The 17,326-nt window shown below is 44.6% G+C and overlaps 1 protein-coding gene across 2 annotated transcripts in view; it reads left to right on the top strand.

The window, feature by feature from the left end:
* Positions 1-17,326, top strand: part of MYO9A (myosin IXA) — a 317,277-nt gene that overhangs the window by 295,106 nt on the left and 4,845 nt on the right. Inside the window, exons 33-42 of one of the 2 annotated variants that reach the window (XM_019533260.1) lie at positions 1,811-1,867; positions 2,879-2,990; positions 3,810-3,871; positions 5,509-5,701; positions 6,375-6,503; positions 7,863-7,968; positions 8,937-9,068; positions 11,234-11,357; positions 12,607-12,660; positions 16,588-16,790. In XM_019533260.1, the coding sequence (XP_019388805.1) occupies positions 1,811-1,867; positions 2,879-2,990; positions 3,810-3,871; positions 5,509-5,701; positions 6,375-6,503; positions 7,863-7,968; positions 8,937-9,068; positions 11,234-11,357; positions 12,607-12,660; positions 16,588-16,790 (1,172 nt within the window). The remainder of the gene's footprint in view (positions 1-1,810; positions 1,868-2,878; positions 2,991-3,809; positions 3,872-5,508; positions 5,702-6,374; positions 6,504-7,862; positions 7,969-8,936; positions 9,069-11,233; positions 11,358-12,606; positions 12,661-16,587; positions 16,791-17,326) is intronic. The other variant, XM_019533261.1, reaches the window with a different exon arrangement.

Here is a 17,326-nt window from a genome sequence, read left to right as displayed (position 1 = left end):
TTTTTAAAAGGAAGTTAGATGAGCACCTTGCCGGGGTCATCTGACCCCGGTGCTCTTTCCTGCCAAGGCAGGGGGTCGGACTAGATGATCTTCCTAGGTCCCTTCCGACTCTAGCTACTATGAAACTATGAAACTATCACTGTGATTTGTTGTTCTCTGATTTGGTTATATACATATAAACATTTCTAACTTAGCATTAAAATTTATCTAATAAAGGTCTTCTCTCAGGGTCTTTCCCTCCTCATTTTAGCATTGCTGCTTTAAGTCTTTCAGGATCTGAAAATAAAAAAGTTTCATCTAAGCCAATATGAGATGAACCCAGTAAGAGAGCAGAATATGAACATTCCTTTGAAAGTAAAGGGAAGAAGAATTGAATTGATTACACAACCCACTCAGCCACGGCTGCTGCTGAAAAGCCTCTTCAGAGAATGGAGCAGGGAGGAGGTGACTGTTCTGGCTACAGAACAGCAGGGAAACATACAGAGCGTTGTGGAGCAGTCAGAACCTGCAATATTCATGTCCCGGGCCCTCTATATTGCCATTCACATATGCAGGCTTTCCACTGCCTGCCCCTTTTGTCCTTGCAGGGCAAACAACTACTGAATCTCAAGCCAGGCTGGAAGTATCTAGTAGTTGCAGGGAAAGCAACCATAGCCAACAACCTCTGCAGGCCAGGAACTCTTGAGCACCTGTACACATCATGGGGTTTAATTCTCATTAAATTAAATAGGTTTATAAAATTTAAACTTATTTTGGAGCATCGCATCAGTGTTTGCATATACTAGGTTTTTGAATTAAGCTTTGGAGCATCACATAAGTATTTGTACGTACTAGGTTTTCAAATGAATTAAGTCCAGTCCCCAGCTGGTGCTGAAGGAGAGCGGGACAGTCCCCGCTGCCCCCTGGCCTGGGGCCGCCCACCTTGTGCCCTGCCATACAGCTGTGGGAGCAGGGAGCTTTCATGTGGCACAAGAAAAAAAAAAAAAAAAAAAAAGCAGCAGCAATTGGAACAGGTGAACTGCGAAAAAGTTGCAGCACCATCTGGTGGATAAAGAGGCTCATTACACATCTTTGAGTGCCTCTGTGTTTGCACGCAATGAATCCATGGATGCAATACTTTAATTCATGGCAAGCCAAACTAAACTGCATCCGAGGAGTTTTAGTTTAATGCACCAGAAAGACTTTTAAAGCATCCTGAAAACCCACTTGTGCAAACAGTCACACCATTCCATCATAAGAAAGGGAAAAAAATGTGATGTGTACAAATGCCCCTTGAGTCAGTGCACATATTGGCCATAGCTGTCTCTGCTGTCATGTTATATTTGCCTGCTACCCACAATCTGAATTTGCTAGGATGGTTTTTCAATTCTTGGGACTCTTAGGCAAAGCAAAGGCTTTTGATAATGGACAACTTACTCCTGCTGATTTTTGGAAATGGGATTGTGGCTCCTGGTTCTTATTCAATTTTTACCTATAATGTGTTTGCCTGGAAGACAAAGGTGCACAGGCAGAACTGGACAGATGTGCTAGGACTTGGAATGTCTGAGCGAGCTGCAGGACTGGACTGAGGTGCAGTGATAGGGATGGTGAAGACTGGCATGACAGAGGATTGATAGTGCAGTGTGGGAGAGCTGCTTCTTCCTGACTCCAGAGAGCCCTTCATTTTTATCAGCATGAATTGTATTAAGTATCACTGGGCCTGAATGTGTAGTTCAGAGTAAAGAGAAGGAAGAGGAGAAATTTGAGAATTTAGCGGACTTTGAAGTGAAACTGTCAGTCTCTGCTTTAATTCTCTTAAATCTCTTTTTAGCCCTCACAGGTGCCAAAAACAGAGAGAAAAAAGAGAAGGAAAAAAGAAGCAGATGTGGTAAGTTGCAATCTCTGAACTTTAGGGCTACACATTCAAATGAAAGCTGGATAGAAACCAGCTCTAGAGTTGTTACACATTTTCAAACACTGACTTTATAGCTGGTTGGCTTGTTTTATAGCTGAAGAACCATTTTTATTGCATGATGATTACTTTGCCTGTGTAGCAGGTCCAACTTTATTATGCGATTAATCAGTTAGTTGTACGATGATTTACTTTGCACATGTGGCTAGTCTAAACTTACTGCACGATTAACCCATTAATTGTGTAATATATGTAACATGTACTGCACTGTTAAAGAACTGAAGTCTGCACATTTGAATGATAGATAAAGGAATTGTGGTGAAGGCAGTCCCAGTGGGTAGATTGTACCTCAGTAAATGCAAATCCCAAAGAAAGAAGCCTGCTAGATGTGCACTAGGCTAACTAAATGAACTAGTCTCGCCTTTGTATCTGTCTCATTGTCTTTCAGTTTCGTTCAGTCTAATTCCAATTTCCTTTGCTGGTAGCAGATAAAAAATACAATGTTTAAACAAAAGCATGCACTTCTTTATGAAAACCTCTAACTAAGGTCTCTTGTGAATTCATTCCTCTTCAGGAAGAGCCAGCAACTGTCAAAGTTTGATGTTTGACTGCTTCACTTGGGCTGTGGACAAAAAACATAACTTTTAAATGATTTAAAAGCAGAAAGTAAGCTGTTGCTTAGGAGTACCCATCTATATTTAGGCTTTAACTGTTATGTCTGCATGCTCTTGTAGCAGTACAAATGTGCTAAAGCACTGTAACTTTAGCCCTGAATGAAACAAGGTAAAAGTTGCAATGGCTTGGCTACACTTGGGCAGGGGGTGGGGGGTGCTGTCGATATACAGTTATTATAATAATTGATTTCAGGATCCTTGGATATTGACATTAGTTGTTCAGTCTGCTGTAACCTCGGTTTAAACCAGTTTGTTGCACCTCTGTCTGTTTCCCTTTTGTTTCTGAATCTTTTATCCTCCATTTTTTTTAAAGGTAGAAGAACATAATGGTCACATCTTTAAGGCAACCCAGTACAGCATTCCCACTTACTGCGAGTACTGCTCCTCCTTGATCTGGATAATGGACAGAGCTTCTGTTTGTAAATGTGAGCATGGACTGTTTAGCCTTTCTTGGATTTGCTTCCTGGTGATGCCTTGTGTGCTCCTAAGGATGCCCACTATTGTTTCACTCTCCCTACCCACGCACTCTGCAGCCATCAGAACAGGAACCTTTGGGACCCATCTAGGGGCTCCTGACATCAACCAGTGGTGGGTGGGGAGAAGAGAGAGGCCCCTTGTCAGAACTATACCTGAATCTCTCCCATGGCGCTGTAAGTCTATTGCTAAGTCTCGAACCCAGGCAAGATGATTTTAATTAGCCTTTTACAGAGACGGTAAGATGAGTGAGAAAAATATGAGAAGGAAATAAGATCTGAGCTATAGTCACCTGGTCTGATCCTGCCATATTTCTAATGCCTCTTTGTGCCCAAGATGGATTAATTCAATTTAGAAGAGTTGCATTTGAGGTGATTGAGCCCAGGAAATGGTCCAATTTTAGGACAGATTGTGCTAATTTTCCTGGTGGCTCTTTGATCAGAAAGAAAGGGCTGAAATATCTAAATGCACAACACATCTTCTGAACTGATCCACAAGACTTTTATAAATGTTCCCAGACTTTCAGTTTTGTTGGGGGGGGAGAGGGGGGGATTGAAATAAAAGGGTTGGTTTTCATTCGTGAAGACTCTGTACACTGTTCAGACCTGACATTAAAATTAGGGACAAAAATGTCAGTCAAAAGGCTGTAAAGCTCATACTGTTCAGTAACTCCTGACAAGTTAGTAAAGCCACTGTAGCCAGAGGAGTATTGGCTGTGGAGAGATCTGAAGGTGTGAAATACTCAGCAGTATTGTTTTTCATTATTGCAGTATGTAAGTATGCTTGTCACAAGAAGTGCTGTCTTAAAACTACAACCAAGTGCTCCAAAAAGGTAAGACCGGCTCATTCCACCTGTTGGGCTAGATACCTCGATCTCCTCAATCTCAGTTTTAATTAGGGTGTTAAGGAGCAGATGACCATAGTGGAATACCAGGTTGCATGCTCATGTGTGTCTTAGCTGCAGAGATGAGCTCACTCCTTCAGGCAACTGCAGGGCTGTAATGTTTTCATGCGGCACCTGCTGCACCAGTCGTCTGCTTCCTGAGCCTTTAATATTCTTGCCAGCAGCAGGAGCTTGCCTCATTTAACAGCATTTTAGGGGAATTCAAACTATAACTGTCACTCGAATTCAGCAGATCTGACTTTTGTAATGCACATTGTGGAATAGATTGTACCAGAAGCCTACCTAAGGCCATGGATATCTGCTGCTGTTATATTCCCCAACCTATGATACTGCTTTTTTTCCTTTGTGTGTAAGATCTTTGTTAACGAGTGAACCTTGATTCTTTTATCATACTTAATATTCTTGCAGCCAGTGACAACGTACAAAGGAGACTTTGTGTGTTAGCCCAGAGTGATGATACCTTTTTCTGGGCATAACTAGATGTTCATGCAAAAGGATCTAGATCCCTTTTTTGTTATATCTTGAATAGCTATTCGAATGTGTTTGCTTTGAGAGAATTTCTCAGCAATGTTCCCCATCACACTGACAGTGTGTATCCTGTGTCTCTACAATAATAACTCTGCCAGCCTGTGCTGCACAGCCACAGGATGCTTCCCGCACCATCATAGCAGCTGCCCAGAGCTCTTATGCACAGCCCAGGCCTCAGCAGTGGCTGCAGCAGCAGGGCACAAGGCTGTTGGCAGTGTGGGGGAAGTGTTATGTGGCTGCATACACAAGCTAGTGCACCCTGGGGGGTCACTGCACAGGAGCGGCTCCCAGCCAGGTCCAGCTTGCTGTGCACAGGTATCTGAGCCCTGGCCCCAGCCCCCCTTTTACCTCAATTCTTATAAACGGGCCGGGACACTGGAATGCCCTACGAAATCCAGGACTGTCCCAGCCAAAATGGGACATATGGTCACCCTATTCCAAATCCTAAAGATTAACTAGGCAAATTGGTTCCTGTTTCTTCTCTGGTGTTCTGAAAATGAACTTACACCAAGTAGCTGTTGTATTCTAGAAGGGTTTCTTTGGACTGAATGTTTTTATTTCTTGCTTGCTACCTTTCTGGCTGTAAACCACTTGTCTGCAGCCAAACCAGCATGCTTATACTGATGAGCCCATAGACTTGGGGCAGCCCCATTGTTTTCCTAGTTGTACAGCTAGTACTTAGTTAAGGCATCAGTTGTCATTAGTAAATAACATGATTAGGTGTCAGATGCAAGGACACAAAATGCTTCAAAACCAGGTAAAGTAACTCAATTCTGCTTATAAAATCAGGAAGATGCATGCAACACTATAAGAGTGGTATCATATATTAAAAACACCATGTGCAAGCCTCAGCTCTCTTCCTGTGCCTTAAGTTAGATTTATTGGATGAATGCATTGAGACCCCCTGGAATTTGAGTTAAAAAGATGACCTGTCTTTGAACGGTGGTTTATCAGTCCCGAGATACCCCGGAGTTGAGCAGCATTGCCTTGATGCTTTTTCCACCAAATTAAAACTCCACCTTTTTTCCTGATGTTAGTATGATCCAGAACTTTCCTCGCGACAATTTGGGGTTGAGCTCTCCCGGCTGACCAGCGAAGAGCGAGCGGTGCCGGTAGTGGTAGAGAAGCTCATCAACTACATTGAAATGCATGGGCTGTACACTGAAGGCATTTATCGGAAGTCTGGCTCTACCAATAAAATCAAGGAGCTCCGCCAAGGGCTTGACACAGGTAGGGTGCAGGAGGATCGGTGGGGGACCCAAGGGTGCTCCTGATCTTGCCGCAGAAAGCTGTCTCTGAAACTGTTTCAGGTTGTTTCAAAGGGAACAGCATACATTCTGGCTTTTGTTAACCAAAGTTTGGACACAAAGGGCATTTATAAATGTCCTCTGGGAGGCAAGGGGTGGCACTTTAATTAGTGCAGCTCTGAAAGCCATGCTAATTAAAGTGCCCAAAGCATCATGTTGTATCGGTGTCCCCACACTGAAAAATGGTGGTGGGGGCACTTTAACTATAGCTTGTCTCATGAGCTTTATTTAAAGAACCCCCACTGCTGTTTTTCAGCTTGAGGATGCTGATGCACATGACTGTGGTCTGCTGGAGTGTGGTAATTTCTGTGCCCCAGCAGACTCTATTCATGGTAACGACAGTGTGTTGAAGCAGCCTCCCTGTACGTGTATAGGAGCCCAAAGTACAAACCAGAAGCCAGGGATTTTTTCGTGGCTACTGCGTGGTGTATGGTGTTGGATTAAAAATTCTTTCATTTAAGTCAGTATTTGCGCTAGCATTGGTTATTGCATCAATATGAAAACATTGGCTTGTCCTATGTCTCAAAACTGATTATGTGGAATTATTTCTTTGAATTCTTTCCATTCCACCCACTCTCACTTCCTTTTGCGAATAGATATTGACAATGTGAATCTAGATGACTACAACATTCACGTCATTGCCAGCGTGTTCAAACAGTGGCTGAGAGATTTGCCTAATCCTCTCATGACCTTCGAACTCTATGAGGAATTCCTGAGAGCTATGGGTAAGGAACGTCTGGGCTCATCTAGAAGACCGGTAGCAGAGAGTAGTGCAGGGAAGGCAAAATACAGCCGGCAGGCCAAATCTAGCCCACTAGGCACTTTCATCTGGGCCACGGCACCCACTGACTAATTGCACCCTACCCAGCCCTTCTTCCCACAAGGGTGGGAGCGAGGTGCCCATGTTAATGTACAAGCCCCGCCAACATACTTTATCACACCTTGCTCCCACCCACGTGGGTGGAAGAGCCTGGCCCAGCCAGTGCACAATTTCCGGGTGGGACTGTTGCAGCTGCAGCCGCCAAGGATCCTACTCAGCTTTTCCAGTGTCCTGCTCACTTTGGCGTCCTTCTACACCCCACCATACACCCCTCTACCCCCCACAACCACACCCCCCAGTATACAAGACTAAGTCTTTATTTTTGAGTTATTATACAGTCGCCTCTATATACAGTACACAAACACACATGACAAAAATAGTTTTTGTAATAAAATTAAAGTATATTATAGTCGGTGTTTGCCTTTTAGTGTATGACTTGGTTTTTTTCTGGTTCTAAGATGGCAACCCCCTCTTCCGAAAGGAGTATTCCCAGGAGAGCAGGGGGCAGGGCAGAGAAAGGGATGGATTTCCTGTGGCAAAAGTCATGCGTTAGGGGGAGGACTTCTGGTCTCAAGATCGTGACCAGGGGGTGAGGCTACTCTCAAGGGGCAGGGCTACCCATGCAGCCCTTGAGAGCTCACCAAAACTTGTTAAGTGGGTCTCCAGTCCAAATAATTGCACAGCCCTGGAGTAACAGGAAGCACCAAACCCATTGGTAAATGCATCATAGTTGACTCACCAAAGTGAATAAAAATGGTTTTATTTAAAATGCATCACTGCTGTAGTCATGACAGGCAGGAAGCAAACATATTTTGTGTGCGTTACACCTGGAAGTTTTTCATTAAAATTCTCTAAAGATTTCTCAGTTCAAGATCTATCTCCATCTATGATGGAGTAACCAGAAACCCAGTCTTTGTTCTGGATACTAAAAACAGTTTCTACAAAGCGTTGGTGTTGCTACCCAACACTGTTGTTCAGTTCATAACTCTTTTGGAATCCATTTAGGAAAGAGACTTTCTGTATGCTCATGCTTTAGCTCATTCATAGGGTACTCGTAGCGGAGGAGAGCACAGCCGAGAAATGGAATCTGCCATGAGGTCTTTTTGTTCAGCCAGGAAAGGGAGATGAGAGAGATTATCCTTGTCTGTGTTCGTTGGCCTGTTGCTTGTCTTGCATGTACTGATCCGAGCAAACTCCTTCGTAAGTGAAGATGGCAGGAGAAACTGAGGGGAAGCTGCTGTAACTGTGTGTGTGCTCTCTCCAGGCCTGCAGGAGAGGAAGGAAACCATCCGAGGTGTGTACTCAGTCATCGATCAGCTCTCTCGGACCCACCTCAACACTCTGGAACGCCTTGTCTTTCACCTTGTGAGGTAAGGGACTGTTGTGGTAGGTGATCAGTCCTCTAGGTGCTCTCCTACATTTCTCACCAAAGTAGTACCTTGCTCCCTGAGTAGTGCAGTGGGGTGTTTAGTGGAGCGGTAAAATATGCTGTATGAGTAGGAACATCCTGTCATGGACTGGTGCAGTCCTAGTACTTTTGGTAGGGAAAAATGAGAGACGTTACAAGGGGATGCTGTAAATTCTGAAATGGGTTTTAGTAGCTTAGACCAAGAGCTCTCTTTAGCAAAGAGCTTTGTTGATTATAGTAATGGTGTTGCATACTTAACTACTACACTTCCCAGGTTAAATTAATGCGATCCTGTGTCTCCCCTGAGGCAAGCTGTAATCCTTCCCAGTGTGGCTGCACGTTGCATCTTCTAGCTTGACTATTGAGACCCCAGGGATCAAATGTGAAGCCTTTCTATGAGTAAGACTGCATGGCTTAGCCTCTGTCCATGGTATTGGAGGCTGTGAAGATTCCTGCTACATCATGTCCACCTAAGATCCCTCCAGGTAGATGTTTTGAGACTAACTGTCCCTGAGGCATAGGTGAGAACTAAGTGAGCAGCCGTTATTATAATAAGCATACCTGATCTCAGTTTTCTCTTGGAAAAGTACAGCAAAAGATTTCCTAGAGAGCATCACTGAATGGTTTAAGGAGAGTTCAGTGTCTGTTGTATTTATCTTTGCCCCACTGAATGGTACAACATTCACGTATTTTTAGCATTGCTTGTTAGTGTCTTTCCCTCCCAAGGATAATAATTTGAAGTTCTTTACATTACATTGAAGCTACATGACGTTGGGAGAGCTTCTGGTGGCTCACAGATCGCATGCATCTGTCCAATGCTTCATTTGCTGCTGTGTCTGAATTTGGAATTTGTTATCATTCCATCTCTACCCAGATGTTTCCTGCCAGTGCCTTTTAACACTTCCTTCCTTGTTTTTTGTTACTGTTTAGAATTGCCCTTCAGGAAGATACTAATCGGATGTCAGCGAATGCCCTAGCCATTGTATTTGCTCCCTGTATTCTCCGCTGTCCTGATACCACTGACCCACTGCAGAGCGTTCAGGACATCAGTAAAACAACCACGTAAGGATTCAGAATTGTAACTGCAGAGTTATCCACATTTCCTGCTCTAATGAGGCACCACCAACACACTGAGATGGTTCCTGAATAATGCATTTTTAATATGCTCTGCAACAGTAGCAAAGAACACGTTACTGTTCTGCAAATTAAATTGCCTTAAGAAAATATACTGTGTTAGGAGTTAGCAAGGAGATACGTAAAGCAGCACTAGCAGGTGTTAAAACCTTTAAGATCTGCAGAACTAAATACTTTGCACTCCAGAACTTTAAAAAGAATTTGCCAAAGCACTCCAAACAAATCTTGCCATGCTAGATTTGAAAGAAGCTAAGTAAGGGCAGGAGTTTAAAAGGGTAAGCAAGAGGGTAAATTGCATAGGGCAGTTAGCTTTATATCACTCCTAGCCAAAATCAAGGAAAAGCTGGCAGAGAACATACTCAGTAAAGAGTTAAGACAGTCGCACAGTAAATTCCAGTCAGCATGGTTTAATGGGAAATTGGACTGGTCAAATGTAATTCTGTTGATCTTTGGCATCGTGTTGTATTGACAAAGGTAATTGTGTTGATATCATCATATACTTATAGATTTTTGTAAGGCATTTTAGATATTGCCACGTATTGGTCTGATTTTTTTTTAAAATAGTGCTGTATCGGTTCAGCACAATTTACAGTAAATGGACTAAGATGTGGCTAACTGTAGTACATAGTAATTGTAAATGAGATGATATACTGTGGACGATGTTTTTGCAGGATGTTTTGCAAGGATCTGTTTATGAGTTCAGCAGTTATGTTAAGGACACCTATGTAAAGACAGAGGTGCACAAGTACTATGGAAATGGGAGGGGCATGGGTATCAAACTGGGGGGAGGCGGGGAAGGACTCATCTGGTGTAATCCTGTCATCAGAGCTATATAGGAGGTGAAACTAAGTGACCCAATGGTAGTTCCTTGTGTCATATCTATTAAATTTTCTACTAAAAGCAGTTTTTCGGCATATAATGGTTAAAGTCGATTTGAATCACTTTTCTGTACATTTATTATAGGAGTGTCTTTGTAATTGAACTCTTAGATTCTAGTTACATCAGAGTACCTTTAACCTTTTTTCTAATAAAGGATTTCTGCCAGGAAATAATACTACCTCTATTTAAAAAGCTGCCTCTGGCACCAGGTCAACATCCTTGCCATGCTACTGTGTCTCCAGCTCAAAAGCAAACAAGTACCTATGTAGGTGTTGGCATGTAGCTACTGGCAGATAGAGAACAGCTATCTTGGATGTGCTGTTCTAAGCCTTCCTTTGGAGCCTGTTGGGCTTCTGTATTTTCTTTTCCAAGAGGAGCCCAGTTTCCCTGATGTAACTGGAGGGAACGGGAGTGTTCTTCTCCTTGTTCCTTTAGTCCATTTGGAGCCGTTCTACCACATGGCTCATTTTCAGTCTCTAGAGCAGGGATGTCAGATTTGCCCTTGGCCCCAGGCTGGTTCTAGACAATGGGGCTCCTCCCGGACCAGATTGTGAGGCTGGCCGTGGTGGCGGGGAGCATAGCACATCCTTCGCTTGCCCTCCTGTTGCTGACAGATGTGCCCAGTGGAACCCAGAGGCCCCAAATACTGCAGCATGCCATGCTCCTCCATAGCCATGCCCCAGCTTCTGGTAGCCTGGTAGGCCGGGTGGAGCAGCTCCACAGGCTAGCTTGAGCCTTGCAGGCTTGATGTTTGGATGACCAGGGCATCTTTACACGTGCTCGAGGGTGGCACTTTTATTAGAGCAGCTCTCAGGAGCCACTCTAAAGCACCTGCAGCGTCTCATGTATTCAGTGTCCTGCGCTTCAGAATAGCTGCGTGGGCACTTAAACTAAAGCTAATTCAACGAGCTTTTGTTAAAGCACCCGTGCTCCTATTTTGAAGTGCAGGGTTGTTGAATACATGAGATGCTGAGGCTGCTGTAGTGAGCTAATTATCATGCTCCAGAAGACTTAATCAAGTCTGTTGTGATGCATGCTAATTAGCAGGCATTGGGCACATATGTAGGTGCCCACCATGTTGTACAGCCAGAGGTTATAAATTGGAGGATACGTCCCTTCCCCTCCTGGCAGAGCAGAACACCCGCTCTTCTATGACTGATGTAACTGCTTTAGTCAGTCTGCTTTAGTCCTAGCTCCATTTCCTTTTCTTGCAGCTGCGTGGAATTAATTGTCATAGAGCAAATGAATAAATACAGAGCCCGCCTCAAGGACATCAACAGCCTGGAGTTTGCTGAGAACAAAGCAAAGAGCAGGCTGTCTTTGATCCGGAGATCAATGGTAAGATGCAGAGGTGGTTATGGTGCTGGATGCTGGTTCTGTTCTTGATGGACTCGTCTCCCCCACCCCTCCCCGGAGCAGACCTTTCTTTTCTTTTAGGAGGGTGATTTTCTTCTCCCCCATTGTTTTCCTAGCTTCCTTGCTCCTAGAGAAGTCTGGGTGGAGGGGAATAGATTTTGGGCCCATGGCTGTTTTGTGTTTTACTTGGTTTAGTCAATTAATCTGTCACCAAGAAGAAAATGTATACTGCTGCACTGACAGACAGTTCCTTGGTTCTGACAAGCCACCTCCATTCTCTCCTCTCCTTTCCACTTAAACTAACCCCCCTAATCTTCTCCTACTTACTTCAGCCTCCATAACGCCTTTACGCCTCCCAAAGCACCAGGCCCAAGGCTGACAGAGACTGACCCTCAGCCTTGCACCGACTCGCCATGCTCTGAAAGCCCACCACAGGAGGTGGGAATGGTGCCTGCCAGGAACTCTGCAGGAAGCTGCCACAGAAACATCCCCTCTGGAGCTTGTGGGCTCATTGTTACGTTCTCAGAATATCTTTTGAAAATTCAGATGAACTCTCCTGGGTTTAATCAGCCCTTTGCTGGCTGTGCTGATGACCATCTCCCACTAGCATTAAATTCCCCTGCCTGAGTGCTCTGCCATCTGATACAGCCCACTCAGCTATTGGCCTCCATTTGCTTCCCTCCTCTGCACGCACACAGCAGTGGGGGAATTGGAGGAAGCTGCTCTAATCCATGGCCTTCCTTTGATTCTCCCTGTATGCAGGTTCTTTCATTAATATTGCCTCCAGCGCAGGGGGCTGAAATGAGCTCCCAGTAAAGGGTTGTTGTCTTTTCCTCCGGTACCTTTCTAGGAGCTCAGAACAGCATCCTACTTGGCTTTCACGCTCCCTGCTGGGCTGATGAATGTGAGCTAGAGTCTGAGGTCTGAGCTGGCCTGTGTTCCTCTCTGCTCTAAGCTGAACAAGCAACAGGCTGCATACGTATGCTGTGTTCGGCTTGCAGACCAGTCAGCTCGGACTCTTCACTTCTAAGAACCCAGTATCTCCCCATGGCTTGTTCTTCCAAGCGGATGCTTCCACAGTTATTTTGCAAAGCTTGTGGCTCAGCCATGCGTCGTTGCTGCTGCAGCAGAAAGCCGACTCTCATCACGTTCAATGGCTAGAAGTTTTCAAGGGGCAATGGCATGTGCACTCTAACCTTCTGCTTTCCTTTTCATGTCCTCTCTAATCCAGAAACCTGTACTAATTGCAGTTAGATTTATGAGCATAACCCGCAATTCAATCCCGGTATGTATTAATTGCATTGCACTCTGTGACAGCTGCATCCCTTCATTGTGTGTAACACTCCACTCATTCAAGCACCATGCTACTGGCCATTGTTTGTGACTTTGCCCATCCATTCATTCCCATGCAAGCTCCTTTCCACTGACTGACTAACCATCTCTCTCACTCTGGAGGGAGCACCCGGAGAGCAATTACAGCAGGAGTAGGATTTGAGTTGCGTAGTAGCAGTTGCTCTTGGTGATTGCTGCTGGTGACTTGTGTCTGCTGGTGCACTCCTCCAAAGGCTGCTCTTGTGCTCAGTCTCTAGCCAGTGTCTCCCTGCCGTGCCATAGCTCCTGCCCACTGCTCCTAGCACTGGCAAATGGCAGAAACCTTTACATCAGAGCAGGGAGGGCTCAGCCCTAATAAATAAAAGGAGCTGGGGGATCCAGTCTTGCTTAGTGATGGGTCGTTCCTGCTCACAGCTCACAACCAAGCTCACTGCTCCTGCTTCTGTCACCTTTGCCCTTGTCAACCTTTTTTCTGTGCTCCTCTTCCCATTTCCTCCCTCTACTTACTAGTTCCTGTCCCTGCTTTCCTTCATGTAGCACCCTTCCCTCTCCTCCTGCTCATGCTCGGGCATGGGGTGTGTTTATCTGCTGTATCCCCAAGTCATACCAGCTGCCTCAGCTCTGTCATCCTTTCTTACCACAGCAGATGGATTTTCCCCTCAGGCATTACTGCCACGGTAATGCAGCATGGCTAGAGCAGAGGGATCCCACCCTAGAAGCCATCTAGGAGACCTGGGACTTGCCTCCATACCCACTGCTTAAACGTGCACACATATGCACCACGATGCTTAGGACTTGGCTCTTTCTGCACAGATTTGAATTGATGGGTCTATCTAAATCTTCCTTTTCCTCATTCCTCCCACACGACTACCCACCCTTGCCGCTTGGTCTACACCCATGCTGGGTCCCAATGCAGTAATGCCTCCTCTGGTGCAGTCCCTGACTTGTTTGTGAGGATGGTATTATTGCAACTTTGTGACACACAAGGAAAGCAGACTTTAGTTTAATGTAAAAGACGACTCATTTGATTTCTCTTCGCACCAACTCCACCCCTTCAAATTTCTCCATGCCCTTTTAAACCTAGCAGTGCCCAAAGTCAGGCAATGGATTAGAAAATCATAATCTGGACTGTGCTGCCATTGTCTTCTTATGTTTCCCAATACATTCAGCAAATCCTTCCATTGCACTAGTATCTGTGCTGCAGCATTCTCATTCAGTCTTTTTTGTGCAAGCCCATCTTGTCCTATGAAATGTTTTGAACACAGCAAGCGGTATCCCTTGCCCTTCTCAACTGGTTCCAGCCAGGTGCTAGGCCTACTGGGGGGAATAGCTGAATCATTCAGCTCCAAATGTTCTGTTTTACAGCAGCGTTATTTCTCCAAAAGTATCAATAAGGAAAAGAAAGAAAAGCCCTTATTTCTTTCCATGTAGTGCGTTGGAAAAGGACTTGGAGTTGTGATGCAGGCAGTAAGTTTTGTAGAGTCCAGAAACACAAGGCACAAAATGTTACTGCTGCCCGAGACTGACTGGGCTCAGTGGGCATGTCTACACATTCATTAATACACTTTAGGTAATGTGCATTAAATTTAGTACCTCCATTGTGAGGTACTAAAAAGTGGTGCAATAGCCTGTTTTTATGTGCATTAACTAAAGAGCAGGTTTTTCTGTGACACTTCAATGTGCATTAAAATAGGATTATGTGCATTAAAGCATATGTGTAGGCATGCCTATTGAGATTCGGGGTGACTTGCCCTGGGTGTCACTTGGAGGGAAAAAAAAAAATACTTCTCCCCACATGCAGGATGGAAGCAACATGTTCTTTGCTTTCAAAACAAAAGAGAGAGCATAAGCTTTGCAGTGAGCCGTAATGAGCTCAATCTGTGTACTTATCAAAACAAATACTGAGCAGTCTTGAATTGAGTGTGCAAACAGCTCTGCTGGGAGAAAGTTCCAGGTGCTAATGGCACCCTTAATCTAGCAGGAAAAAAGGTATAAATAATATGAACAAGTGGCTGGAAGCTTAAGCTAGATGAACTCAAACTGGAGATAAAGGACCCGTTTGGCAATTGGAACAATCTCTCAAGGGGAGTAAAGGATCCTCCACGTCTCAATGTTTTTGAATCAAGACCAGGTGTGTTTCTGGAAGGTATGTTCTGCCTCTACACTGAGAGGTTGCATGGCAGAAGTAGCTTGTGGAAATTAATGGCCGAGATATGCAGGAGATCAAGGTGGATGATGTAATGGTCCCTTTTGACCTTAAATTCTGTGAGCCTGGATTGTGCAAATGCAAAATTAGTCCAATTCTGATAAATGTTTGCATAATTATGTGGAACTGCAAAGAAAGGAGATTCTAGTCTCTTCTCTGTCCACGGAGATCTGTTACCTCTCAGCCACCAGGAGGCAAACCCAGGCAGCTGGTCCTAGAATGGGATATTCAAAGCCAGCTCTGCATACATTATATTTGTTCCATTGTGTGGGTAGGCCTCTTGTTCCTTTTCAACAGATTGGAGCTTCAATACTGGTAGAAAAGCCATAATTTCACTTGTTGTCACATATGCAAAATGGCAGCATCACAGCATCTGGGATCTCAACAGTGGCAAATGAATTCCATGCTAATAGAAATGAGAAGTATCACAATAATGTTTAACAATCCCTGAAGATTTAACAGACCATTTCTGCTGCTGGTCTTACTTATACAGTGGGCCATTGATCAAGTTGTAGTTGATATAATGAGCAAGGAGCAATGACATGAGTTCACTGAGTGAGTCCAGGAAGGTCCTTCTGAAGCTTAGGAGATGCAGAGAGAGCTTAATCAAAGGTGGACTTCCCAAAGCATCAACATTGCTGTTAGAGCACTGACGAGTTCTCGAGTCACTTAAGTGTTTTGGAAAATTTCTCCCATATAGTATTGTTAGGGAAAAACCTCCTTTGTGAACAGTTAGCTGTTCCCCAGATCTGTCGCACAATTAAATATTAAATGCCCTGAACTTTTTACTCCACATGCATCATAGCTGGACAGGCATACAGTCTGCTGGAGCTGTATGATGCTCCATCAGCCATCTAGCAGTGTTCTGAAAGATATTTAAAACATTTCCATGTTCTCCGAATTTCCTCTCATATTTGCTCCCTTGAGAAAGACCCCTGTCTCTTTGCCTGGTGCAAGAAGTGACTTATGCTTATAGCTGGCCCACTACTTGTTTTAATACTGAACTACTTTTGTCCAGGGAGTGTCAGGATTACAACTGCTACCATAGCTTTATTGCCAGCTTTTCCATTTGCTTTCATTCGAGCTTCCTCATGTCTGCTGGTTACAGAAAGCAAATTTGTACCCCCCACAAAGCTGAATACTAACTGGCAGACAGTGGTATCAGTACAGTTCTCTGTGCAACAGAGGGACTGTCCCTTTGCAAAGAATGGGATGGTTTAGACCTGTGCCTGCCAGTGCCTTGTGGTTAACAGTCAGGATGTTCCCATCATGCTCCAGCATTGCTACTTGGCAGAGTGAAGCTTCTCATCTTACACCCTGAGCTTTTAAAACTCTGTGCTGCTGTTTCCTTAATTGACCTATGAAATCTGGGTTGCATGTAGCTAATAAGGAACATTGTCTTCATTCCCATCTGCTGCCTCTGAATAAACTGAGAACGTTTCTGTGATGTCCCCCAAGCTAGCCTGACCTTGAGTTATCCTTGAAGTTAACATGCACTGTAATTTGTGTATTGTGAACTTGTGCCAGGGACTTACTGCTGCTGTTTTTCCCATGTTTGGTGTTGGGGTGTCAGTGGGGAGAAGAGCACTGTCCTAACCTAAAGAGTACCACAAAATGTCTCAAAAGTCTTAAAGGATCTGTATGGCATTCGTTGACACGAGTGTTGTTTCACAGGGTAAAGGTCGCATAAGGCGTGGGACCTACACCAGCCCGACCTCTCCTATTGCAGTACGATTGCCCTCAGTGTCAGATGTCCCAGAGGAGACTGTGAGCAGTGAGGAGGCTATGGAGATGGACGTCACAGAGCAGCAGCAGGCAGCCATGCAGCAGGAGGAGAGGGTGCTGACAGAACAGATTGAAAGCTTGCAGAAAGAAAAGTGAGTCATATGGAACAGAGGATGCAATGGTGCAATGTATAAAATGGGGCCGGAGGGGGAGGGTCTTGAATTCAAACCTCCTCAGAACTACATGTGAGAATGCATTTGGTCTCATGACAATATCTACAACATTTTGCAGATGGCCAGTGTTTTCTCAGCATGCTTTCAGCAGTTAGCACTGTCCACTTCGTTCTGGTCTCAACTACCAGGGGCAAGTAATGTCAGCAGCAGTCTGAATGTTTAACACTGAAATTGCAAGTGATAGTGCAGGTCAGGATTGAGTTGGGTTTGTACTGGAGGGTTGTGGAATTAATTTTGGAGGAGTCGTAAAAGGTCAAATCAAAGTTGAGGTATATAGCTGGAAAAAGATCTTTGGACCTGGCATAGTTTCTAAAGGTTGGAAGGGACCTGAGCAAATCATCTAGTCCATGGCAGGAAAGAGTACTGGGGTCAAACGACCCCAGCAAGATGTTCATCTAACCTCCTCTTAAACACCCCCAGGGTAGGAGCCTGCACCACTTCTCTTGGAAGTTGGT

The sequence above is a fragment of the Crocodylus porosus genome, unplaced genomic scaffold (genome assembly GCF_001723895.1).
Source record: "Crocodylus porosus isolate Cpor-Errol unplaced genomic scaffold, CroPor_comp1, whole genome shotgun sequence".
Taxonomy (NCBI): Eukaryota; Metazoa; Chordata; order Crocodylia; family Crocodylidae; genus Crocodylus; species Crocodylus porosus.
Note: the sequence above shows the minus strand (reverse complement) of the source record. Positions and strands in the feature narration are given on the sequence as shown.